The sequence below is a fragment of the Erythrolamprus reginae genome, chromosome 1 (genome assembly GCF_031021105.1).
Source record: "Erythrolamprus reginae isolate rEryReg1 chromosome 1, rEryReg1.hap1, whole genome shotgun sequence".
Classification (NCBI taxonomy): Eukaryota; Metazoa; Chordata; class Lepidosauria; order Squamata; family Dipsadidae; genus Erythrolamprus; species Erythrolamprus reginae.
The window spans coordinates 163,752,829-163,779,845 of record NC_091950.1 but is presented as its reverse complement, the minus strand read 5'-3'; the positions used below and the strand labels follow the sequence as shown (position 1 = coordinate 163,779,845).

The following is a 27,017-nucleotide window of genomic DNA, read 5'->3' as shown; positions in this document are numbered from 1 at the left end:
TCTTCTCGGAGGCTAAAGGCACCCCCAATTGAGCACAAAGGGCTTCGAAGTCCCGCATCAAAGCAAAGCATTGCTCCGATTGCGCAGGCCCGGCCATCAAGAAATCATCAAGGTAATGAACGATGGACCCCAGGCCACTCCGCCTCCTGAGCACCCACTCGAGGAAGGTACTAAAGCTCTCAAAAAGGGAGCAGGAAATAGAGCAGCCCATCGGCAATGCCCTATCCACGTAAAACCCACCTTCGAAATGGAAGCCCAGCAGCTCGAAGTCGCCTGGGTGAATGGGGAGGAGCCGAAATGCCGACTTAATGTCGCATTTACCCATAAGGGCCCCCACCCCACACTCCCTAACCATAGCCACGGCCGCATCAAAGGATGCGTACCGGACAGAACAAAGCTCGTCAGGAATGAAATCATTCACTGACTCCCCTTTCGGAAAAGACAAATGGTGAATCAACCTAAATTCACCACTCGCCTTTTTGGGGACCACACCTAAGGGGGACACACGAAGATTCGGAAAGGGCGGCTCCGGGAAGGGGCCAAGGACCCTGCCCTCAGCCACCTCCTTTCGAATCTTAGCCCGTACAATGTCTTCATGTCCGACAACCGACCTGAGGTTGTCGGACATGAAGGCCCTCCTAATACCCACATAAGGGATCCTAAATCCCTCGGAGAAGCCCCTCAAGAGCAACTCGGCTCTCGGGCGAGGGTGGTAGTCGAACAACCAACCCTCGAGCACAGACACCCTAATTGGACTGGGCCCCTTTTCCCCCAGCTGGTGGGGGAGGTTTTCCTGGACCCCCGCCCTTCTTCTCCGCCCCTTTCTTGGGTCGGGGACAGACTGAAGCTGCATGGGACCCCCCACAATTCCCGCAGGCATGCTTGTACTTACAAAAGGGACGAAAACATGCCCCCTTTGCAGCAAACTCATGACAAGCGGGCGAGGCCCCCTTGCCAGCCACACCCGGAGTTGCCTTGGCCGGCGAAGCCGCGCCAGGCTCCTCCTCCATAAAGTGCCCACTATCCGTGCGCTCACACCCTTCCTTCCCGGACATATGCGTGGCCCGGAACCACAGGTCCGGAACCACCATATCCCACGGCAAGTTAGGCTCCACCGACATCCTCATGCGGAAACCCTTATCATAATGGCGCCAGATGGTGCCCTTATATTCAAAGTGGGCCCTGGCAATCAAGTCTATATACTTAAACATGGCAGAGGCCATAGCCGGCTGCCGTTGGATCACCACCGACCCATAGGTAAGAAAGGCATACAGCCAGGAGCTGAAGCATTTCGTTACCTTGGTCTTCTTCGTTTTCTCCCCCGGGACAATCTCTTTCTCCTGCTTGGGAACCTCACGGTTCAAAAGCGAAAAAAGATCCACGTATTCGCCCCGCCAAATAGCCTCCTTGACCGACGGGTGAAGGTGGCATCCTAGAGGGGTGGACGGCAGCCCGCACGGTATGGCCCCCGCTTTAATACAAGCAAAGGGGTCCCACACCGAGTTGGCCGCCACGCCAAAAACACCCGCCCCATGGGGGTAGGGGAAAACCGGGAGCGGGGGCATGACAGGAGGGGCCGGAGGAACCCACCCCCCTGCCCCTGGCACCGCTGGTGTCCCCGCAGGACCCGACCCAGACAACGGAGCAGTGCTGGCCGCCGGCGGCCCCGGAGGAGGAACCGGCGGAGCCCACACCTGCCCGCAGGTGCCCGCGGGGGACCCCAAAAAGCTGGACCCACTCCCGACCCCCGCCGGGGGAAAACCTGGGGCGGGGGGAGGAAGAAAAGACAGGGATGTGGTGTGTGGTGCAGCCTCACCTGCCCCGTACGGGGTTGAAGACATCCACGGGGGGCCCAACGGTGTGGGGCCCGGGAAAGCCGCCATCGGCCCTGCAGGGGCCTGCCGTCCAAACGGAGCCGGCTGCCCAGCCTGGGCCGCCGCCGGATCTCTCCCCAACGCCGCGGGCACTTGATCGCTGGACGCTCCGGGGACCGCACCGCTCCTCCACTGCTCGAGCTCATCGAGCCTCTCCAACACCCTGGCCCAAGACATAGCAGGAGAAAATTCAGGTTGAGGGGCAGGAGGCAAAGAGACCACCCCCCCCTGTTCAGGGACCACCCCAGCAGTCCCCTCCCTGCTGGCCCGGGCCCGGGCAGAAGGCCTAAGGGCCCTCCTGGGGCGCGCTGCTGGCGGAGCCATAGGAGCAGTGGCAGGCCTCTTCTTAGGAGCCATCACACTTTTCCCTTGGTATGCAATGAGCCACTAAAACCACCTAGGCCGAAACCCCCAGCACGAGTGGCAGGCCCAACTCCCCCTCCGCAGGGCCCTACCTAGAGCCTGGGAGCCCCTGCTACCCCTTCAACCCCTTTATTGGGGATAACACTCACAATTATATATATATTGACACAGTATTTATTGTTTAATGTATTATTACGATTGCAAGCCTCCCTGCGCAGGCAGGCCTTAACGGCCTGCAATCCAGAAACACCAACCGCCCAAGACCGGGGGCCCAGACCCAACACCCCCCACCGCGCCCTCCTCCCAGCCGGGAGGAGGTTACCAGTCCCCCTCGGGCCCGAGGGGGATCGCTGAAGACAGCTCCGAGTGAAAGGCGTAAGGCCTCAACGTCGTCTTGAAGCAAGAGAAGTAATTAGCAAGCACAGCACTTTTCGCCCCCTCGGTAGGCCACAAAATGGCGGCCGCAACACGAGGGAGACACAAAATGGCGGCCGAGCAGCACAAAACAAGTGTCTGCTCAGGCAACCAGGTCCGGGCGAAAAGGCTGTTTCCCGGCCTGCTGCCCCTTAAATAGGGCCAGCAGGCCCCGCCCGGACCCGACGTCATGCCCGGCCACGTGGGCAGGGCATTCCCGGCCGAAATCTCGTCTCGCGAGATTTCGGCCGAAAACAAGATGGCGGCCGCCATCTGAAGGGTCCGAGTCTGCCCGGCCCTTCAGCAACATCGCCGTGAGGCCGGTGAGTCAGCCGGCGTTATTCTGCAAAGCACTGAGGGTAAAACAAGAAGCAATGGGTAAAAACTAATCAAGGAGAGAAGCAACTTAGAACTAAGGAGAAATTTCCTGACAGTTACAACAATTGGAACGGCTTGTCTCCAACAAGTGGAATGGCTTGCCTCCAGAAGTTGAGAATGTACCAACACTGGAAGCTTTTAAGAAGATGTTGGATAACCATTTGTCTGATCAGGGAGTTTGACTAGAAGACCTCCAAGGTCCTTTCCAACTCTGTTGTTCTAGTGCATTCTAAGTATATGAGTTAGGTTTGATTTTATATTTGCTGGAAATCTACATATGTAATTTGAATGGGTGCACTTTTTGTTTCCACAGCTCACCAATTGATTTAGGACAACCTCATTTTTTTTTTTTTAATATTCTCTTGCTTAATTCCCATTTGGAGAAAATGAAAGCATTTGATAAATGCTTTGATAAATGGAACAACTAACAAATTGTCAATTACAATTACTGGACTCCCCGATGTTCACAGTAAACTGTAAGATTAGATTTTAAAAATAGACTAATTTGAAAACAAAAGCTTGTTCCTTTGTTTACAGAATAGTCTATTTCCACAATAAGAAAAAAAGGGAGAATTAATTGGTTTGTGTAAATGAATCGTGTGTCATGAAGTATAAACTATTAGCTTCATGAAATGACAAGAAAAACTCACATATAAGAAAAATAAATACCATTATATGCTAATTATAATCTAGTATTAGTAAATATCCCAGCTATCAAATGTTAACATATTCAAAGAAATTGCATGAATAATGATAATGACAGTTGTTTATAACTGAAATTACACATTTCCAAACTGGTCAAAAATTTTGAGATGGGATTGGCTTGATATTATGCATGTTAATTATTTTAAATGTACAAAGCAGATATGTATACAGTGGTACTTCTAACTACAAACGCCTCTACTTAAGAACTTTTGTAGATAAGAACCGAGTGTTCAAGATTTTTTTGCCTCTTCTCAAGAACCATTTTCCACTTACAAACCTGAGCCTCCAAAACTGTAATCGGAAAAGCCTCCGTGGGGCCTCTTTAGGAATATCCCGGGAGGAAACAGGGCCAGAAAAGGCAGGGAGAAGCCTCCGTGGGGCCTCTCTAGGAATCTCCTGGGAGGAAACAGGGTGTCCACCCTCCCTGAGGTTTCCCCAATGACACACATTATTTGCTTTTACATTGATTCCTATGGGAAAAATTGCTTCTTCTTACAAACTTTTTTACTCACAGAACGAATTAAGTTTGTAAGTAGAGATACTACTGTATTAGCAAATTATAGTATGGTTGTTTATTATCACAGAGAAAAAGGTTAATGACACACAAATATTTCAGCAGTGTTTCTTCCTGCTTAGTCCTGAATTTTAGGGAAATTGTCCCATTGTTATCCCATAATGTGTATGCAGGTATATATAGATTAACTTCTGAATTGATAAATGCTTTGTACATGAAGCTGAATATATAGGAGATATGGCATTCTGACTGTGATAGGGATCAAGGGAGACAGAAGTACATGCCTCGCTTAGCAACTTTACCAGCATAAAAAAAGTTTGCATTTTAGACAAAGTCCACTTGATAATTGCATGTACACTGGGTGCTTCTGTACCAGACAAATTCCTTGTGTGTTGACTCACGCTTGGCCAAATATAGTTCACTTCCATTCCATTCCATTCAATATTGATTTCAATTATATAAAATTATATTCATAGCATTCCATTTTTTAATTAATTAATGTATCTTTTCTTTTTGTCTCACTTTCCTTCTCATGTATTGCATAACACAATGGTGAATTTGGGTGTCTTGATACCTTATATAGTGTATTCCAGTGGATTAGTGGTTTCCTAATCCAGACCAAAATGTAAAAGAGCTGTATGTTACAGTAGTAGTGTTCTAGTGTATAGTTTAAAATCAGTCATAGCAATTGTACTCTGTTTATGTTTACAATAAAAAATCACAGCCATTAATAGAGAAATGCAGATCGGACCAGACTTTTTAAAAGCTTATGCCTTGAAGGAGAGGTTCTACTTTTAGTTACATCTAATGACATATACATGATAGTTGCATATTCTGTTTTGAGCTACGGTAGTTTGTATTTTACATGTTGGAGAAAGTGAATGGCTATAGCAATATTTATTTTTTTAGAGAATGTATGTAGCTGTCCACCGACTCTCAGTGATTCTGGACAGCTTACAAAAATAAAAACCCAATATACAACAATAAAAATAATAACCGTGGTGAGAGCAAGCTGCTTGTTTAGAAGATAAACAAGAATAGGCACAATTTAAAACAATGCAAGGGTTGGTTTTAAGAGTCAGAAAGACAACCTTCTACACTCTTGAAATATAATAAAAACTAAATAAAATCTACCGGTATCTGGGTGTGGAACATAATTAGAACAGAAGGGAGAGATACCATTCTACCTAATCCAGTGTTTTTAACAGAATTGCAAGCCTTAGCAATATATAACAAGAGATAAGCATCTATAGGCACAGCATATAGACAAATATGATGCTGTCTGCAATGGACGTAGTGAAAAAGACTTTTATGTATTGTAACTGTGTGAAAGTCTATAACTATATACAGTGTCTTTTAAAGATATGTGGGTTTATTAAATATATATAAGAACATTTTTCACCTCTGGATCCTATCTGGTAGTATTTTCAAGTCTTGAAACCAATAAGACTTACCTAGGATAATTTGTGAAATATGCCACTTGTTTGACTGCCTGCTTCACATAATTTTCAATTTATTAATATCTCTATGGAAGCTGAGAATGTATCCAGTACATTCTGTAAATCAAAACATGTCAGGAAAAAACCCCTTCTCATGTAATGTTCCAGTGTGCATTTATCAAGGTATCTTGTTAGCTTTAACAGATTGAATTTAATAATTTAATATTTATTTGTTTTAATTATTTAATTAACTTTAATAATTCTTATGTTTTATATAAATCCATTGAGAGGTATATCTGGGTGGGAGATAAACTGTAGTGACTCCTGGAAGATGCCATGCACATTCAGAATTCTTCACTTTGACCTGTGGCTTTCTTCATAGATAAAGGATAATAGATAAGTTAAATGATCAAGTCATGATCTACATAAATCTTCAAAAAAGCAACTTATGACCAGTTTTCACAATTATGACTGTCATAGCATCCATACGGTCATGTGATCATAGGGATTTTTTTAGCAACCATCGCACATTTATAGCATTTAGCAGTCATATGATCATGATTTGCAATCTTTTTAGTTGGCTTCTGATGAAGAAGATAAATGGGGAAGCCAGAAGGGAAGGTCAAAATTATGGTTACATGATGTCTTACTTAATGACCAGCAAAAATTTTTTATAAAACCAGGCACAGTCATTTAACAATTGTATCACTTCACTACATTTTTTCTGCTCCCTATTGTGTTCATTAGTTGAGGACTGTAAGCAGTGTTCCCTCTAAGCTGAGTTGTGTGCCATAGTGCGCTTAGCTGCAGATGTCAGTGCACGTTTTTGAAACCTGCCCAGGAGCCAATCATCTACCTTTTGCAAAAGTCTACCTTTGGCGATTGGCTCCTGGGCAGGGTCCAAAAACTGAAAGCCGCAGCTAAGTGTGCCATGGTTAAGTGCGTGGGGGGGGGAGGCGAGTATGTTGCTGTCAGGGCAGCCGAGGTTGCTGTCGGGGCAGCTGACATCTCTTGACATCAAGCCCTGCACCGGCCGGGGAAGAGGCACACTTTTCAAATGCGCCACTTTTCTGTGTCACCGTGACAACAAGGAAACCCAGGAAAATGTCTGGGATTTAAGGGAGCGGGCAGGATCGGCCACGTGGCAGGATGGGACTTGTTGAGAAGCCTTTTATTAGGCTTAAAGAGGCGACCTCTCAAAGGCCAAAAGGGGGAGTCGAGCCCAAAGGAAGGTGGTTGGGCTGGCTTTGGGATCGATCACCCAAGATGCGCCAGCCAGAAGGATGCTGCCGGGTCTCCCCAGCAAGAGGCATGGCAAGGAGAAAGCTTCCTGCATGGGTCAGGGTGAGAGCTTCCCTGGTCGGAAGGTGCAAAAGCCTCCATTTCCCCTCCCTCCTCCTGTTTTACACAGCCAGGACTGGCCTGGGCGAGGGAGGGGCGATCCTCTGTAGAACAGCTTGAGAAGCAGAGGCTCCGCCCATGACTTGCCCTAAGCCCACTAAGCATGGACGCAACCAACAACAACAGTATTTGCCTCAGGTGCCAAGTATGCATCCAATCCAGTCATATTTATATTTGTACAAATTACAAATAACTAATATAGGAACTGGTAATTTTAGGGAAGTTTTAATTGAGGTAGAAACATAGTGACTAATTTTCTGACTAATATGTGAAATTGAAAGCATCCATTTTCAGACAAAATCGATTTTCTGTACCTTTTCTGTATCTTTAGTTCTAATATGTATTATGTATATAATACAAATATATTTCTGCAGGTAAATATTAACACCCTCGCAGCTTATATTTCTATATGATTCAACCTTTATTGCTTCACTGCTAAATAATCAGTTTACAGAAAGTAGAGAATCTCTGAAAGACGAGTCACAGAAATTTTAGATAATTGTCATATATTTTAATAACATGCTACAAAATCCAGATTAAAAGGGAATATGAAATACGAAAGCTATCAGAAATCTTGTTGCGTGCTTGCCGTTCTTGCATTTGTTGGCTATCAGAACTGTTTAGCTAAGTAATGTGAATTATGGTCTGGAAAAGATGTGCATGCCAGGAAGATGTTTTCCAAGAACAAACTGCCTTCTTTAATAATTGAGATTGATGGAGCAAGGAAAATGATTTACTAGCATCTAAGTTCCCTGCTGATCCTGTGATCTCACCTGCTTGCTGTGTAATATTACTAGTAATATTTATACTAAATCACATCAATAAATGCCACTAAAAATGTAAGGCAGCCTCCTTGTAATTAGAAATAAAAGATTAGTTCCCTCTTTAACACCATGATAACAGTGTAGAACTAATATCCTGCCTCTTCGGTTCTTAGAAATAAATACCTAGATTCTAACAAATTTTGGAAAGTCTCATGCATATTTGATATTAGCTTTCCTGCAACCTTCCACATTTGGCTGTTTTTAGTGTATTTTGAAATGTTTTGTTTCAGAATAAAAATTCTGACATGCATACTTCAATATTTAGCACCACATTTTGACATAATCAGTGTCATGCCAATAAATGTTTAATTTAAGAACCGTTTCTGCAGGGACCGTTGACATCACCATGCTGCACCACTAGACAGGTACATTAGACAGGTACACTTAGCTAAAACTGTCGGCTGTCAACCACCTCACAAAATTCTAGTAAGTTTAACATTTGACTCGCTCAAGCTGGTGTGAGGAATACCTGTGCATATGTAAGTTATAAATAGTATGCCAGTGATTGGAAGTCACTTATGTAAAGGGATTCTTTGAATCTGGGGATGGAAATTGGTGTTTTTAAAACAAGAACAGATGGGTCCCCCCCTCCCCTTTTCGGATCTCTTAAATAGGTTGCAAACTTTTTTCAAGTCAAAGAGACAGACTCCTAGATATCAAGGAGGCACTGTCATAGCATACTCACTAATAAATACCTGCTGTAGTGTATGTATCCACTTTTTAAATTTCTGTAATTGAACTCCCTTTTCATTGTAGAATTGTAGAAAAATTGATTAATGTTGACTATAGGAATCTAGTTTTCCTGCTTGCCAGCTAGTGTTAGAGACTTCTCACATTGCCAGTTAAATATCCCTTTAAGAATAATAGAAAATCAAATTTGTTGAATAAAGAAATAAGGATAAACTTCATATATGTCATCACAGAAAAGGCTGCATATAAATGGAATTAAGCAGTTGTTAATAAGAATAATCAAACATAGTTTTAAAAGAACATAATTTCCAAGGATTAGCCTGTGAGCATAAGAAGTTTCACTTGACTTTAGAAGTCAGGTTTTTTTATTAACACAAGAGACAGCTGTACACTTCCTGCTTTCTGTTTTCAAATAAATTGCATTTATCAAATTTAGGGCGCAAATCAATTAAACTGAATTTTGTAAAAAAGAAAAGAAAAAAGAATTACTGTGTCTTTTGAGAGGTCTCCTTTTTCCCTGCTTTCAACTCTTTTATTTAGAATCTAGAATGCTCAGATTTCATCTTTCTGCCGGCTCAAATTAGAACGTTTTGTTCCTATGCAAAATAACAGGAGAACTGAACATGCTGAGAAATGCTGTTTTCTTTGCTTTATTGGGAAGCATCCTTAAGAATGCAGGGATTTTCCATTTTGCTTTTTTTAATCTAACTCAGTCATCATTCCTTTTAGATAAAATATAGATTTGTTTGTTTGTTTGTATTTATATGCCGCCCCTCTCCGAGGACTCGGGGCGATTTATGTAAGGGCATTGGTTTTATTGTCAGTTTTATTTTCATATTTCTTTCTAATTAGTGTAAAATCTCTGTATTTTATGCTGGTTATGAGAGATTTTTGTCATAGCTTTATCAACAGTAGCTGCAAAACCCTTTCCTTATTGCTGTAAGGATTGCTTGCCTCGTGTAATCTGGGTCTCTAGATCTAACCTGCATCGTTTTCAGCATTGGCAACAAATTTGAAACTCTGTTTCTGAGTCTCCTTATGAAGACTCCAATTCCTGGCTAGCAATATTTGTTTTATATCTCTAAACATCAGTTGTGGTATTCTGAACATGATGCTTAATCAGTGCTTTTCCAACCCAGTGCAGCTATCTTGTCTTAGCAAGATAATTTTATTTTATCCCAGAGATAACACATGTTCTTCCAGGGAATAACTTTAGATGTTTCTTTCCAAATCAAACATTACTGATATCCTGTTTGTTTGTTTGTTTGTTTGTTTGTTTGTTTGTTCGTTCGATTATTTATTTATGTCAATCGAGTATAGGATAGTAGTTTATATAAACATAACATAGAAAGTAATGATAGAAAAGACAATAGGACAGGGATGGTAGACACAATGATGCGCTTATGCATACCCCTTACAGACCTCTTAGAAAAGGGGAGAGGTCAACTGTAGAAAATCTAAGGTTGAAGATTTTGGTGTTGGGGGGAAAAACAACAGAGTCAGGTAATGAATTCCAGGCATTGATAACTCTATTGCTGAAGCCGTATTTTCAGCAGTCTAGCTTGGAGCGGTTTAAATTTAGTTTGAATCTGTTACGTGCTTGTGTGTTAAAACTGTTCTGTATCCATAGCAGTGGTGGGTTGCCACTAGTTCATCCCATATTGGTTAAACCGGTAGTGGCAACGGTGAGAGGCTCTGCCCACCTGCTCAGACCTCTCTGTGCATGTGCAGAAGTGTTGCGTGCACACACGCTCCCAATAGCAAACCATTAGCAAAGGTCATTGGTACCCACTACTGATCCATAGATCAAAAAGTAACACATAATCAAAGAAAACAAATATGATGAAAAGTTCTCTTCCACTTCAGAGTTTAGGATGTAGAAAAATGTTTTATGTGACAGGAAGGTAGGTTCTGATTCAGCACTAAGGAGAAAAAAAATCCCTGAGCATTTCAGCAGAGGAATCAATTGCCTAAAAGGTGGCTTCTCTTTGTTGGAAGTGTTCATGATCAGCCTAACTCACCTTCTGATTGGAAGGAATTCATTTGGATTCCTGGCCCCTTCTCACTCTATGATTACAACAACAAAAATTTCCTATGCTAATAGAGGATACCTCATCCTTGCTGATGCAAGACATGGTGTTCTACCATAGTACATAATTTGAACAAGATTCAGGTCCTCTTCCCAAAACTTCTTTGTAAATAAATATTTCCATTGAATTTGAGCCAAAGAATAATATTATTATTTCTCTTCCAGTTCTTGTATTAATGATTGAATAAAGATGGACTAGTAGTTTTTCTCTCCTTGCTATTTTTTTTAATTGTTCACCAAAGGGAGGGAGGGAGAGAGGAGGGGAGGGAGCGGGGAGGAGAGAGAGAGAATTCTGGAAGCTTTTAAGCCTTCTGTATTTGCATTTCTAAACATTGTTGAAAGAGGAGTTGGTGAATAAGGGAGTCCCAAGGAAGTAACAGTTAGCATCATTTTTTTTGCTACAGATAAGCAATATTTTTGTAACTCTCTAGAAAGGATTGAAAGCTTTGAAGTATCTTAGAAACCCAAGTCCTTTTATATCAAACCTGCTGGAAAAACCATATTAACTGCATATAGCATGTATTGGTAGAACTATATATATGTATATAAAATATTGGCTATAAATTGTAAGTATGATGCATTTTTGTCTTTAGTTAAAACTAATTATGATATTGACTAGGTCAATGATATCTTTATTATTATAGGTATTTTTGAATGAATTCATATCTATTGTGTGTCTTCTGAGTGATAGCCTAAGAAGCTGTATTGAGCAAAACTAAGGGCTGCATGTGGTCTGCAGTTGCTGGACAGTCCACTTCTGTTATGGTGACAGTTTTGATATTCTGCTTTTCTTAGAAAAAGGTTTCCTACTGTTGCCTTGGTTTATTCTAGCTAGTCCATGCTGCTTTTCCTTCTTTATAAAGTGCCTTTATTTGTGAGAAAGATGAGCTTCTGTTAGATCAGTTTCAGACCTTTTGCATCATATGAATTATTATTCTGATATCACATTATTCTTTGAAATTCCAAGGGTATTACAATTTTAGCTGAGTCTGTTTTGAAGGGATAATCTTTTAGTGTAAAACTATAAAAATTGAGATAATTAAGCACTGCCTCATTAAACAAGCATATGCTGCCAATTCAGGTGCAGAGAAGGTTTTAATTATGAACATACAGTACTGCAATGAAACAAATAAAATGTTAAAAACTTATGATGTTTCTGTAGTTACTTACCAAGCACCTCTAAATTATATTAAAGGAACAAACATATATTTACAATCACCAAGGCACTTCACAACTTTTAACCTTCCCTAATGTTGGAAATTTAAAGTTGAAAAAAATGTAATGCCCTATGTATGCCAACAATCAAATCAATACTGTATTAGATAAAATGTAGTCAGTTTTTAAAAAATATATGAACATGTAGTGTTAGCAAACAAAGCAGAAGACTTTATAAGTATGTTATATTACCAAACCACATCCTCTCTGAGATCATTATGAAATATTGTCTCAATGAAATACAGTGTTAGTAGCTCTGTTATGCTTTTTACGACTGAATTATGAAGCATTTTTTGTATAATGCACAAATCAAGCATAACAAAAGTAACATTTTTATATAGAGTAAAAGTACATATTTAAAAGCATGTAATGCAGTGGTTCTCAACCTGGGGGTTGGGACCCCTTTGGGGGGGTCGAATGACCGTCCCAAAGGGGTCGCCTAAGAACATGGGGAAAAACAAATTTCCATGGTGTTAGGAACTAAAGCTTCTATTCTGGTGTCGTGGAACATATTTTTACAATTCAACCAATCAGGCATTTACAGTGGGGGTGTTCCTCTGATCTTCCTGCTGTTCTGTCGGGCTCTCTGGTAGAATCCTCCCAAAAATTCACAGGTACAAATTTCAGACACACACACGTTTGAAAATTCAAAACAATGTTCTTTATAATGAAAATTCACTTAAACCAAGCCCTCTTTTGGGATAGCAAAGAGCACTTGTCTCCAAACAAACTGGTAATTTGTACAAGTCCCTTATCAGTTCTGTGATACTTAGCTTGCAGCTGTGAGGCAATTCACAGTCCTTCTTCTTTAACAAAATGAAACACACTTTGCTCTGGTTTAGTTTCAAAGTGGGGGAAAATTAGCACACAAAAAGTCAAAGTCAGTAAAGCAGTCATGAAACACAACGATCAGATAATCTTCCACAATGGCCAAACCCACAGGCTGCTATTTATAGCAGCCTCACTACTTACCACAGCCCCATCCAACCACAGGTGGCCTCATTTTCTTTGATAATAATCTCTCAGTTGTTGCTGCCTATGTATCGCTCTCCGCATGCATGGCTGTATCATTAACTCTTGTTCTGAATCCAAGAAGGAGCTAGATAATTGATCTCCTTCTGAGCTGTCTGCCACACTCTCCTCCTCCCTGTCACTCATGTCTTCTTGGTCAGAGGAGCCTTCATCATCAGATTCCACCGGGGGCAAAACAGGCCTGCAGCATGTGGATGTCTCACCCACATCCACAGTCCTTGGGGCAGGAACAGGGCCAGAGCTAACCACAACACCTGTCAATCAGCTTAAAGCTCTATTGGGAGAATTGGCACTAGACTTATGGTTGGGGTCCCCACAACATGAGGAACTGTATTAAGGGATCACAGCAGAATACTATTGGTCTAATGGGACATTTGTCCCACTGGGGTCAATAATGACAAAACTTACTTTAAAGGTGTTCAGTTCTGAAACTAGCAAATAGGCCTGGGAAGCATTTCAGAATCAAGCTTCTACCGGATTGTTTCTTAAACTATATGTTCAGCTTGTAGGTATGGATTTAGAAACACAAGTTTTGTTGAAATCATTTTTATTACAAAGCTGTTAATATGGAGGAAACTAAAAACTGCAAACAATAACTCTAAAGTCACATAGAGATAGATACAGAGATAGATTTTGAGATAGACATAGAGATATAGAGATATGTAGTGAATTCTAGGTTCAGTTTTAGTTTTCTTTCTCCTGCTGGTGAATCCTAATGGACTGAATCATTTGACATATTTGGAAGGATTGGCTGACAAAATGTTCACTGTTGCTGTAATGAATCAGCCTGATTTCAGGCCCTTTACTTCTGATCTATCTCTCACACGTGAACTCAAAGGCCAAGGGGTTCAATAGGCATGCTTCAGTATTTTTTTAACACAATCTGACCCTGTGAAGGGCACCCTTGCAATTCTACGCTTTAGTAGCATTTAGAAGATACAGGTTTGGAATGCAATTGTGTATGTGATTTCCCCCCTCAAATCCAAAGGACCACACTGCTCTAATTGGGAATTTTAGAAAAAGATTTACTAACTCAGTGGTTGGGATTCTATCATGTATCTTTTGTAAAGATTATTTCTTCTATTAGGAAATGTCATTACTATTAGAAAACATTATGCTACCTTCCCCTTTGTGAAGGTTCTTGACAACCTGTTCATATTTACACATGGTTGCCAGGTACTGTGTGATCATGTGATTGCCATCTGCAATCTGCTCTGCCAACTTCCCCAGAAAATCAATGGAGAAACCGGCAGGGGAGATTGCAAGCAGAGAGGATATTGGATTTCAATTCCATTCTCCCAGTCCACTGCAGGATTTCCTTTCTCCTCTGAGCTTTTTAGAGTGCTGCTATTCATAGAATGCTAGCCTTCCTCCTTCCTCTAGAAGGCTCAGAAAGGCTCTGGACAGGAGAGGGGAAAGTGAGAAGAAAACCCAGCATTCTGAGTCATTTAGAATACTGGAATTTGCCAGAATTTTCTGTAGAAGGGGAAAGTGTTACCTCAGAACGCTAGCAGATCACTAGTGTTTCCCCTTCCCTTCAAGAAGGCTTAGAAAGACCCTTGAGAGGAGGGGGAAATATTTGCAAATGTCATCATTCTGAAAAGCTAAGAAATCCCTCAGTATGTTGAAGGAAGTACAGTAATCCCTCGCTATTTCGTGGTTCATCTTCTGCGGATTCGCTACTTCACAGGTTTTCTCAAACGGGGCTTATGTCCACTTTATTGTGGATAATGAAGGATAATCCAGGAAAACCGTGAAAGATGAATATCCAAAATATTTGTGGCGATTGCTGTGCCCCCCTCTATCCCCATTCACGGCAGAGGCCTCGCGCCCTAGAATGCCGGAGCAGGGACGGTTTGTGTGTGTGTGTGTGCGTGCATGCGGGAAACTGCAGTGGTGGCTTCCTTCAGCCCGATAGATGAGGGCCCAGCAATTGCTGTGCCCACCCTCCATTCCCATTCCCGGCAGAGGCCTCGCGCCTTAGAACACTGGGGCAGGGACGGTTTGTGTGTGTGTGGGGGGGAGGAAACTGCAGGAGCGGCTTCCTTCAGCCCATGCGTCACAGAGAAGGCTTGGCTTGGCTTGTCCTCCATCAACTCTCTGAAGATTATCCACCGCTGCCCGACTTCAGGAAAGCCGCTACCACCGTTCCTGACTGCTGAGAGAAGCTGGTATCTCTCAGTGGTCAGCAGCGATGGGTTGTTAACAATACCGGGAGGGTTTTAAAAGTCCAAATACTCGTTAAATATATAAAAATATCTTTCCTCTACTTCGCAGAAATTAATTTTTTCCGAGTAGTCTTGGAACGCATCTCACGAAAAATGAGGGATCACTGTATCTCAAATCTGGCAAAAACACTAATGCCTACATTCTCACAATCTTTCTCTCCAGTGAAACCATCAGATGCCTGGGCCTCAGATATAGTGGGCAGTCTAGATTCTTTCCCCAGAGATCCACTTCAAGATCCATGCTGTCACCTGATGACCACAATTAGGAGAGCCAGGATTGTGGTTGTTGAATGAAGTACCCATGTGACACCTTGTTTGATTTAACATCCAAGTGTCTGGATCTAATTGTGGTGATAAGTGGAAGGCTATCTGTAATGAACTGTTTGTAAACTCAGAAACCTCTAGAGTTTAACCCTGAGCTCATTGGTGAAATCCAATGTTATTACAACTGGTTCTGAGGGCGTTTAGTGTTGTGCATTTAGTGTGGCTTGGTGGACATGGCAGGGAAGGATACTGCAAATCTTCATTCTCACCCCATCCTAGGGCTAGCCAGAGGTAGTATTTTCTGGTTCTCTGGACAACTCAAAATTTCAGCTACTGATTCTCCAGAACCTGTCAGAACCTACTGGATTTCACCCCTGCCTGAACTACATATCTACTGGAAGTGCTTGCCTTCAGAATCAAGTTTTTCTCAATATTTGAACAGCCCCTATCCTAATGATATTTCAGAAAGCCCTCAACACCTCATTCTTCATCCCAGTCATTTTCTTTTTTTTCTACATACCTACCTTTTTATTCAGCTTTAAATTAAGCACTTGTATAAGATACACTAAGTATAAAGGAAGAATAAAAGATGAGGAGAGCAATAACAACTTTTGCACTTTGTCTGAGGACAATCTCAAATGTGAAGTATTAAATGCTAGAAGTGTAGTCAACAAAATGTCTCAATTCTTCCTTCTACTAGAAACCTCCAGCTTCAATATATTTTTTATCTGCGAAACATTGCTAAATGTTTCCTACCCAGACTCCATTATTGCATCAAAAAACTACCATGTTTTTCGCTCAGACCGTGAATCCCACACAGGAGGTGGAGTAGCTATATTCTACAAAAAAAATCATTAAAAAACATCAAAGTTGCACAGGATCTATCGGTCCCTGAAACTATTGTCTGTGATTTATCCCTAAATACCACAATTCTCTTCTTACTCTGCTACAGAGCTCAGGACTTACGACATTGCACATGCAAACAAATTAACCACGCTACTAACGTGGGCAACCCACTGTCCATACCCCATTATCTTCCCTGGAGACCTCAACCTACCACACATTAACTGGACCATAAATGAATGTACCATGGAACCCATCCACTATATAGAACACAGTCACCTGTCTGGGACTCAACCAACTAGCAACTAACAATACTAGACTAGAACTGTCTGGATCTCATCTTCTGCAACAGCAAAAGTGCAATATATGGCTTATAAATAAAAGAACAATTTTCCAATAGCGAACACAGCATGATAAACTTCAGTCTTCAGACATTCAAATTCAATTTAAAAAAAGCGAACTATGAACTCATTGAAGCCCATCTCTCAACATTAAACTGGCAAACTCTATTCTCTGACTGCAACACTACTGATGACCTCTACAACACATTCTTGGTAGAAATGAAAATAATTATCAGACTTCACGTACCACGAACATCTACCACAAACAAGAAAAATAATATTCCCATCTCAATAAGAAAATTACAAACAAGAAAAAAGTCTCTCTGGTGGAAAAACAAAAAAGGACAAGTATCGAACTTCAAAAGCCGATATAAAAGCATATGTAATCAAATAAAAGCAGAATCTCTCAACTACCACAGCAAACAAGAGGGAAACCTCCTATGCACCAAATCTAATCGAGCCTTCTACAACTTTGTCAACAACAAAATCAAGGACTCTAGACTTATTCCACCTCTCAAAGGACCCAACAACAAAGAATACCACGATGACTCATCCAAAGCTAACCTCCTCAACTCATTCTTTGACTCTGTCTTTGTTAACAGTAACGTCTCATCCCCCAATTTTATCAATCGCACCTCAAACTCTCTCAAAGACCTAACCTAAATAGACTTCATTGAAGACCATGTTGAAAAAGCATTATGTGACCTTAAACATTCTCTATCAGTAGGACCAGACAGTCTATGTGCATACTTCCTAAAAAAGCTCTTTTCTGATATAGCTGAACCACTAAGCATAATTTTTGAAAAATCCTTCAGAACCAGCACACTTCCCAAGCTATGGTCGAAAGCAGTGGTCAACCCCATCTTCAGAAAAGGAGACCCCTGTCCTGTTGATAACTACAGACCAATAGCACTATGCTGTGTCCCATGCAAAGTCATGGAATCAATTATAAACTAATCAATTACTCTCCACCTAGAAACTAATAAACTGCTCTTTAAAAAACAACTTGGATTCAGAAATAAACTATCCTGCAACCTGTAGCTCCTCCACTGCAAAAACATATGGACCAACTCATCTAGATCAAGGAATATCCATAGAGGCAATTTATATCACCTTCTGCAAAGTCTTTGATTCAGTGGTCCATGACAAACTACTCCTAAAACTCAAATCGTATGGCATCTCAGGATCTCTCCACAGCTGGATTACAGCATTCCTGTCAAACAGACAACAAGTGGTCAAAATAGGAAGCACCCTGTCCACCCCCATCCCTGTTAAAAGCGGTGTTCCCCAAGGTAGCATACTGGGACCAACGCTCTTCATTCTCTACATCAATGACCTTTGCGATCATATCACAAACAACTGTGTTCTCTTCACTGACGATGTAAAACTCTTCAACACCACCAATAACACAACTACTACTTCTTTCTAGCTTCACACAGAAACCTTGTTCTGTTTTTCCTCATAAAACACTACTTTGCTGCCTGATCTGGCTTTAACAGCAGGGATGTTGAACAGCCTGTTTCAACAATAGGTTAGTGCTACTGAGGTGCAGGTTTTACTGTAAAAAACATCTCCTTCACAGATGGTGATCTCAACATTATTGCAAGGAGAGTGCATGAGTGATTTTTATGTGAATAAAGCCTGCACCAGTCTGCATAGTCCAGGGTTCCCATTTCCTGTTTAAAATTATGATAGTTGGCACAGTTTGAGATATTGTACAGATCTACTGTCATGGGTACTGAAATGTCCTTGAAGAAAATATGGGAGAACCCTAGCTCAGGAAAGCATGAAGATGAAACTCAATATTGACCTGCCTTGACTCTCTTTAGTGTAACAGACACAGAATGGGAAATGCTGTCAGACTTTCAAGATTCTGTTATACAACCATATCAATGCAGCTCCAATATTTCTTGTCATGTTTATTTCCTGAGCTAAAGTATCTTAAAAGAGTTGCCAGCTCTCTTCATGGATAATATGGTGCAGAAATTTTCCAATACAGCTTTGTACAGAAATAGTTTTTTAAATGTTCAAAATTTGGTAGCAATAGACTATTAAATGTATGTTTGTATGTGTCTGTATGTCTGTATATAGGCATGTTTGTGTGTATGTGTATGTATGTGTGTGTATATACATGCACGCACGCGCACGCACACACACACACACACACACACACACATAAATACGTTACATAGAGTACACATAGAATATAGTTTGTTGGCTGTATATATAACTCTTCCTTGGTACAAGCTGAAACAGGAGGCCTAGACATTAAAATCTATTGCCTTATAGGCATACCATCCAGATTTAAATCCTGGTAATGAGAGCTAAATAGCTTGAAATACATCTATACTAGTCTCCCTTCATTTTCATTATCAGCAAAAATATGTTACACACATTATGTTATGACTTACATCATAAATCCAGAATATCTGTATTTAGGTCTCCCATTCTGGTTCCAAAAATGGAAATGTACAAATTATCTACAGTATAAAGAGAATTTTTTTAAGCCAGTTTTTGAACTGTGATGGAAATATGTACAATTCTAATAACTGGTAATTGGTGCTGTTTGTTAACAGCATACTATTTATCAAATAAACATATTTTTCTTTCCTTTCTACAATTTGTCTACTCCCCAAATTTGCTTGAGAGGATTGGAGAATCTTTGGAACAGATGGTAGAGACTGTTAGTGAGATAAAGAAAAAGTTTCATTGTATTTTTGCAGTACCATAGTGATTAATAACAGTTTTATATTGTTAACACTTTTTGATGACCTTTCTTACCGGTAGTTATCCTATTAAGAATTAGTATTTAATATAAAATTTGGAATATAGCTTTTCATTTTTAAGTATATAATTCTGGTAAGTGTCTTTTCTTTCTGATTCTGATCAAACTGTGTCACAAGAGCTGATTTATATTAAAGACAGATTATTGTATAAAACAGTTCATACATATTGTCAGTTGGAATTACAGTTCTTATAAATATATTAATATAGGGGAGAACCAGTGTTATAAACATTAGTGGTTAAGATGAAGACAGAATTCAACAACACCTCTAGAGATAGTATAAACAGTAAAGGGGGGGTAGTAGATATCCTTGCCTACCATCTTTCATTATGCTTATTTTCTCTGTCATATTTATAATTTATTTATCATTTTTAGTCAATTGTAATGAATATATTGCTTTAATTATTTTGGTAAATTTGTCACCAAATTTCATAGTTTTTAATTACGTTGTGAAAAATTTCCCGTCCAGATTGTTGAATGCCTTTTGCCCATCCACAAGTATTATACCAATTGTTTGTCTGAATGAATGACTACAGACCAGTTGCTCTAACATTTGTAGTTATGAAAACCTTTGAAAGGCTAGTGATGTCTCACTTGAAAACCATCATGGATCCCCTGTTAGATCCCCTGTAATTTGCACACTGAGCAAATAGATTGACAGATGATGCTGTTAAATATGATTCTGCACTACATCCTACAACATCTTGACTCTCCAAAGATCTACCCAAGGGTTGTATTTAGTCTTTAGTTCAGCATTTTTCTAACTAACTAAATTAAATCAACTAGCAGTACCTGAACACACTTGTAAGTAGATCACAAGCTTCTTAACAGACAGGAAGCAGCAGTTGAAGCTAGGAAAAATCACATCAGATACTTTTACAATTAGCACAGGGTCCCCCAAAGCTATGCACTCACATCGTAACTGCAAATTCAATCTAGGTATAAAAAAGAAATGTCACAATATGGGTTTCAACAAGAACTGGATAAAATCTTAACAGGAACTAAAGATAAAATGATATCAAAATTTACAATTGTCTACTAAATGGGAAAATGGAGGAGAAAATATTAAAAGAAGTAATGGTTATTTTGGCTCAGAAATTCGGTTATGCAGTTGAATTGGAGGACTGGGAAAAATATTTTGAGGTCATAGGAAGAAGATAGGATAGAAGCATGGATACGCAGGTTTATGGAAGCTGTGCAGGAGACTCAAGGCCACACCTTTCTAGAATTGAGGCCTAGATTATTATGCCATTGTCTTGTATATTGGTGGGTTATATCCAGCTGTGGGCTTTAAGTATACCTCTATGTTGAGAGGTTGGGGAATGAAAACAGATTGATCATCAATGAGAATGTCCTAGGACAGGAATAGGCAAAATTGGCTGTTCTATGACTTGTGGACTTTAGCCTCCAGAATTCCTAAGCAAATCATGCTAGCTAGTTGAAGTCCACGTCATAGAACAGGGGTAGGCAAAGTTGGCTCTTCTATGACATGTGGACTTCAACTCCCAGAATTCCTGAGCTAGCATGTTTGGCTCAGGAATTCTGGGAGTTGAAGTCCACAAGTCATAGGGAATGGATTACAGTGTCTATGGTCATTGGGAAAGTCTCAAAATATCACGTTTGTTTCCACATTGATTTTGTCCCTTTGAGGAGTAGAGAAAGGATTAGGTGCCTTGGTGCAATCTAAAAAAAGCTGGAGCACCATTGGAACACATTGGCATTGACAAAAAAACCCCCATCAGTTAATTGCAAAAGGCAGCTTTACTTGGAACAGCTTAAAGCTTGCAATGAAATATGTATAACACTACCAAACATCCACATCTGCCTATCTCAGGTGGATGAAAAAGGCCAAATCCAGTCTAAACTTGTTGATTATGCAACAAACCATGACAATATAATAAATATAATTTCTTTTCCACTCAGTTCAGTTCAGGGAGTATCACATTTGAAATTTTGTTTAGCTATGTTGAGCTTAATTGATTGTAAATTAATTAACATTCCAAATAAGATGACTTTTTCATGAGATAATTAATCTTGATGATAAATTTTAAATAGAGCAGCACAAGCCCAGGCAGATTTTCTAGATGTGCCTTTTTGCTGTTTAGACTAGGTTGACAGGCTTTTTTCATGTTAGATGAATTAGATGTCTAGAAATGTCTCTTTCTTATATTTATTTTGGCCTGGCAAAATACCGTTGTTATGACAGTAATATTTCACAGTCAAAAATGTTAATACTATCCATAAATTCTGCTCAGTGATAAGCAAGAGATGCAATAAATCATTTTAAATAATTGATGTTGATTGAATAAGATAAATTGTGCTTCAGGTAGTTATGACCTTATCATTTAACTTCATTGTATCTGTTTAAAAATATTTTTTTAAAGTTAATGCAGCATTTTGGGAACTACAATGTCAGTAAAGACTAAATAATAATGATACAAAATTGTACCACTACTGTGTATACCATATTTTTAAATAAAAATCTTAATCCAAGATCTTTTAAAACTTCATGTAATCCATGCCTATTAGATACACCTAGTTTAAGGACCTGAATAAAATATGTCAGTAAACAGAACAATAGCATAAAACAAGGTTTAATTTGTTCAAGAGTGATATCCTCATAAATCTTTGAAATTCAAAAATCTCCCATATCTAAACTCAAATATTTCAAGAGGTTTAAACATTGAACAGTGTGTTTACATGTTTATGATCTATAACTTTTAAAAAAAGTTAAGAGTGTATGTTAATATCCAATATGCTGTATATTCCTGATCTAATGCATTTGGAATATAGTATTATAGAATATACTTTTATCAAGTAAGTTGTGCCTGGTTGATATTGAGTTCCTTAAAAACATTTATGAATTTATGAATGAAAACTTTTATGAATTTATGAATGAAGATTTATGAATTGGATGCCTAGAAATAGTGGAAGGGAAAATGATTGTTATAAAGGTTATTGTTATTAGTAAATGATTTATTTGCTTTGCTGCTTTTGACTTTAATTTCTTTGGCCCAGAATATTATATATATATGAACCAGTATGTATTGTATGTATCTGTAATATCGCCAAATTAAAAACTTGTATTGAAAGAAGTATCAAGTTATCTATACAGACCAAACTCCATGTGCAAATGCTAGAAAACCCCAAGATTTATGTCTAGTGTTGGTCCTTTTTTGAGAAGTCATACTTTATTGAACATATCCTGTAAAATTTTATAGTTTGGACAATTTGTTGGCTATATTTTGTAATGGTAATTGTACTTGAGGAGAAAATAAAATTTAACAGAGAACATTTGTTTAGTTTTGATGATATTTGATGAGAGTTTACAGTTTAGAATCCATATTTATATTTAAATCCTGAGTTGACCCAGGGGTCACATGACTTGGCCCAAGGAGAATCCAGGTGTTTTCAAAATTTTAAATTGGATTTGACTAGAATCTTATAGTTAGTGCATTCTATATTGGGAGATTTCCCAATACTATGTAATTGAACATTCTGATTATTATGATACTAAATAAAAAAAATTAAAGAAGTTATTTTATAATCCAGATGTTAATATTTATGTGTATTTGTTATTTCTTGTTTTACAGGTTTTTCATTATTCTTATACAGCTTCATATGTGATATATAACATACAGACAAGGTAAGATAATGTTTGATAAATGCTGCTTTGAGTACTGAATGCTACAAATGTGTCCAAGTAAAGTGTTTACTTTTTTCAAGGGAAGTTTGGGAGTTAAATCCTCCAGAAGTAGAGGACTCGATTTTACAGTATGCAGCATGGGGTGTGCAAGACCAGCAACTGGTAAGAAAAATTTCCATGTTCTTTTTATCAGCTAATCTATTTTAAAGTGTTAAGAGTAGGATAAAATGTATAGGGAATACATTTCTTATTTGGGATTTTTCCAAGTTACCTTGAATTGCCATGTGCAAGTAGGCAGCAATATAAATTTTCTAAATGAATAAAATAAGTAATTCATTACAAATTTCCTATACAAATGGCTAAATTAATTGTAAGTTTAACATTTTTTCTAAGAGTAATTGATTGATCGATTGATTGATATGGTTGCCCCACTCATAGCAATGACTCTGGATGTTATTATATAAAATTAAAACCAATCATTAAACTAACAGAGCTCTGTGGAGAGTTTGGTGGACTGTGAACTTGGTTGTTTGCTTGAGGATATTTTGTTACCAAATTATGTAATATCTTCAGTGCTGGAAGATAATGGGGTTTGCTCTCTACATTCAGTAGCTTGCCCTGTCAATGTGGTTGGGAATATTCCTTTCTTCTTGTTCCCTGAGTAGGGTGTTGTTTACTGCTTGACTATTTACCTGAGTTGGTAATTCTTTGATTAGGAATAAATATTAATAACATACATTACATTAGGAAAATACATTAGAAACATACCAACATAAAACATAGTTAAAGAAGTTACAAAAAAGTATATGCATCTCACTGAGGGAAGTACCATATTTTTCGAAGTATGAGATGTACCTTTATCCTCCTTAAAATTGGCTAAAAATTTGGGTGCATCTTATACTCTGACTGTAGCTATTTTCTAAGCCCTTTTTTTCAGCCCTAACTAGCTGCTAATGATCTTCCCAGCTCTTACCTTGCAAGTGCTTTCATTGTTACTCTCTGCAAAGATTGTTTTCCAAGCCCTAAGTCTTCGCAGGTTTTTTTTCCCATTGCTCTACTTGCTCTGAATGTTTCTTTCCAGCCCAAACCAGGTGCTAACAATATTCCCAACTCTCACCTGCTTGCAAGCTCTTTCATTGTTACTCTCTCGGAATAAGGTTTTTTTTAGAGCCCTAACCAGGGGATAAAATAATGTGCTGAAGCTGATTGGACTAAGTACAGTAGCCAGATGAATATCTGGTAGGCAGATATTTTCCCTATTTTCCTCCCCAAAAATTAAGGTGCATCTTATACTATGGTGCATCGTATACTCCAAAAAATACGGTAAGTATTCTAGCAGTTCCCTGCCATGGTGCCTTCAGAATTTTTTTTAAAAAAAACGTTAAAAATAGAAGAAAATGATATATAGGTCTAATTTGTTGTCACATCATTATTTAGATCCACAGATCCAGAACTAGTGAAAAGATCTATGGCAGTGGTAATACACAACACACGCAACTTAAACAAATACAGGTAGTCTTCAGCTTATGATACAATTGAAATCAAAATTTATGTTGCTAAGTGAGTCATTTGTTAAATAAGTTTTTCCCCTTTTACAATTTTTCTTGCTACGCTTGTTAAGTGAATTGTTGCATTTTTTAAGTTAGTAACATGGTTGTTAAGTGAATCTGGCTTGCCTCTTAACTTAGCTTGTCAGAAGATTGTGAAAGATTATCACATAACCCTGGGACACTGCAACAGTCATAAATATGAATCGGTTGCCAAGTGTCTGAATTTTGATCCCGTGACCATGAAGAAAACTACAATAGTCATAAGGGTGAAAAATGATGATAAGTCACTTTTTCAGTGATTCATTAAATGAATTATTGTAAGTTGAGGACTATCTGTACACTAAGATCAAAACCTATCTACCCACAAATCAGAGGAACCAGTCTCAGGACTCATAGTAGAAACTTTAATGAGGTATCTAGAAATTATCTAAAATGGTACAGTGGTTAAGAGTGTAGCACTGCAGGCTACTTCAGCTAACTGTTACCTGTAGTTCAGCAATTCAAATCTCATCACCGGCTCAAAATTGACTCTATCCTTCCGAGGTGGGTAAAATGGGGACCCAGACTGTTGGGGACAATATGCTGATTCTGTAAACCGCTTAGAGAGGGCTGTAAAAGCACTATGAAGCAGTATATAAGTCTAAATGTTATTGCTATTGCTAAAGGTTTCTGAGGATTCCTGCATGAACAATAAGACCTATATTTAATTTTTTTGAAAAGCTATAAAGACAAAACACAGATAAATACATAATTTCTATGTATAAGAGAAATTCAGTCTTGAAATTAAGGTTCTTGATACAACTCTTTAAAAATATGTATGATTCATTTTACTGTTTGGTGATAATATGGTAACAGAGCATACATACAATTTTTCTATGGCAGAAAATTCTTTGAAAGTCCATGAAATCAAATTTTTTAAGGATATGTTGATTCATCTGTAATTTTTGAATAGTTAACTATACCAATTTATCAATATGCCTGGCAAGAAATACAAGAAATATCAAAAAGGCAAAATAGATATAAATGTTTCAAAATGTATATGTTCCATAGGTTTGAATGTTTATTTCCCTGTGCAAAATTAATAGGCTACAACAGTGATGGCAAACCTTTTTTCCCTTGGGTGCCGAAAGAGCATGTGCGTACGTTGTCGCGCATGCACGAGTGCTCACACCCATAATTCAATGGCCTGGGGAAAACAGCTTTCTATATGTTGAACAATTTATGTGAAATTTAAAACAGTAGATCTGTCCTTTTGTAAAAATCCGATCAAATTACAAACCTACTAAGACTGACATGTTTATATTACTAATTGTTAGCAAGACAGACTAATTACAACACTGATTAGAGCTCTAATTAGATGCTTTAATCATTGGCAACTGAAAGAGAGGAATTGGGTGAGCAAGTGGCAAAACGTATATCATCACATCACAACACAAGGCACATATGTTACATATTTCTGTGCAGCATCACAATGCATTTACAAAAGGTCAAGGTTTGTATCATGACATCATAACACCATTTTTTGCTCATCATGGCCTGTATAAGTGTATCAAATACTTTTACTTGAGCAGGGCTGTCAAACTCATATCTCCACTTCTATTCTACTAGTTTTTCTCATCATTCCTATCATCCTTTTCCTCCTGCTTCGGACTGTATGACTGTAACTTGTTGCTTGTATCCTAAGATTTTTATTAATATTGATTGTTTCTTCATTGCTTATTTTGACCCCCTATGACATTAACCTCATGATTCTTGACAAATGTATCTTTTTCTTTTATGTAAACTGAGAGCATATGCACCAAGACAAATTCCTTGTGTGTCCAATCACACTTGGCCAATAAAAGTCTATTCTATTCTATTCTATTCTACTCTACTCTACTCTACTCTACTCTACTCTACTCTACTCTACTCTACTCTACTCTACTCTACTCTATTCATGGGCCGGATGCATCATGCACTGGCTACGTCCACAATTGGTTTAGTAAAGAAAAAAGTCCCAAAACGTCATGTGATGATGCTGTGCCACACAAATTTTACACCCCTGGGTTAGAGGAATGATGGAGAAAATATAATACCTATCCTTATCATGGCACTTTGTAGTTATGCATATAAAATAATTCCAATCTCAGTCCCTCTACCAGAGGCCTGGGAGTTTGAGGGTTCAGTGAAGGATCTTAGCTGCCCCTAGCACTGCATTATTCTGGATGTGGCTCCTGGGCTCTGTTTGAGCCACTCTCCCAGCTTAGGAGTCATAGCCCTAAGTGCTCCTAGCACTACTCTGGGACCACTTTGGCTTTTATTTTCCACATCCTCTCCAGTTCTTTCATCGAGCCCTACTTGTGCAACTTCTTTTACTCCTTCCTGATCTCTATGGAGATTCTCAGTCATCCAGGTCATGGCTGCCTGAAAGGTACTTTTTTCA

At 39.2% G+C, this 27,017-nt stretch overlaps 1 protein-coding gene across 1 annotated transcript in view; it reads left to right on the top strand.

The window, feature by feature from the left end:
- The window catches only part of DPP10 (dipeptidyl peptidase like 10), a 259,843-nt gene that overhangs the window by 140,903 nt on the left and 91,923 nt on the right, over positions 1-27,017 (top strand). Inside the window, exons 6-7 of the mRNA XM_070731023.1 lie at positions 22,993-23,045; positions 23,126-23,207. Of these exons, the coding sequence (XP_070587124.1) occupies positions 22,993-23,045; positions 23,126-23,207 (135 nt within the window). The remainder of the gene's footprint in view (positions 1-22,992; positions 23,046-23,125; positions 23,208-27,017) is intronic.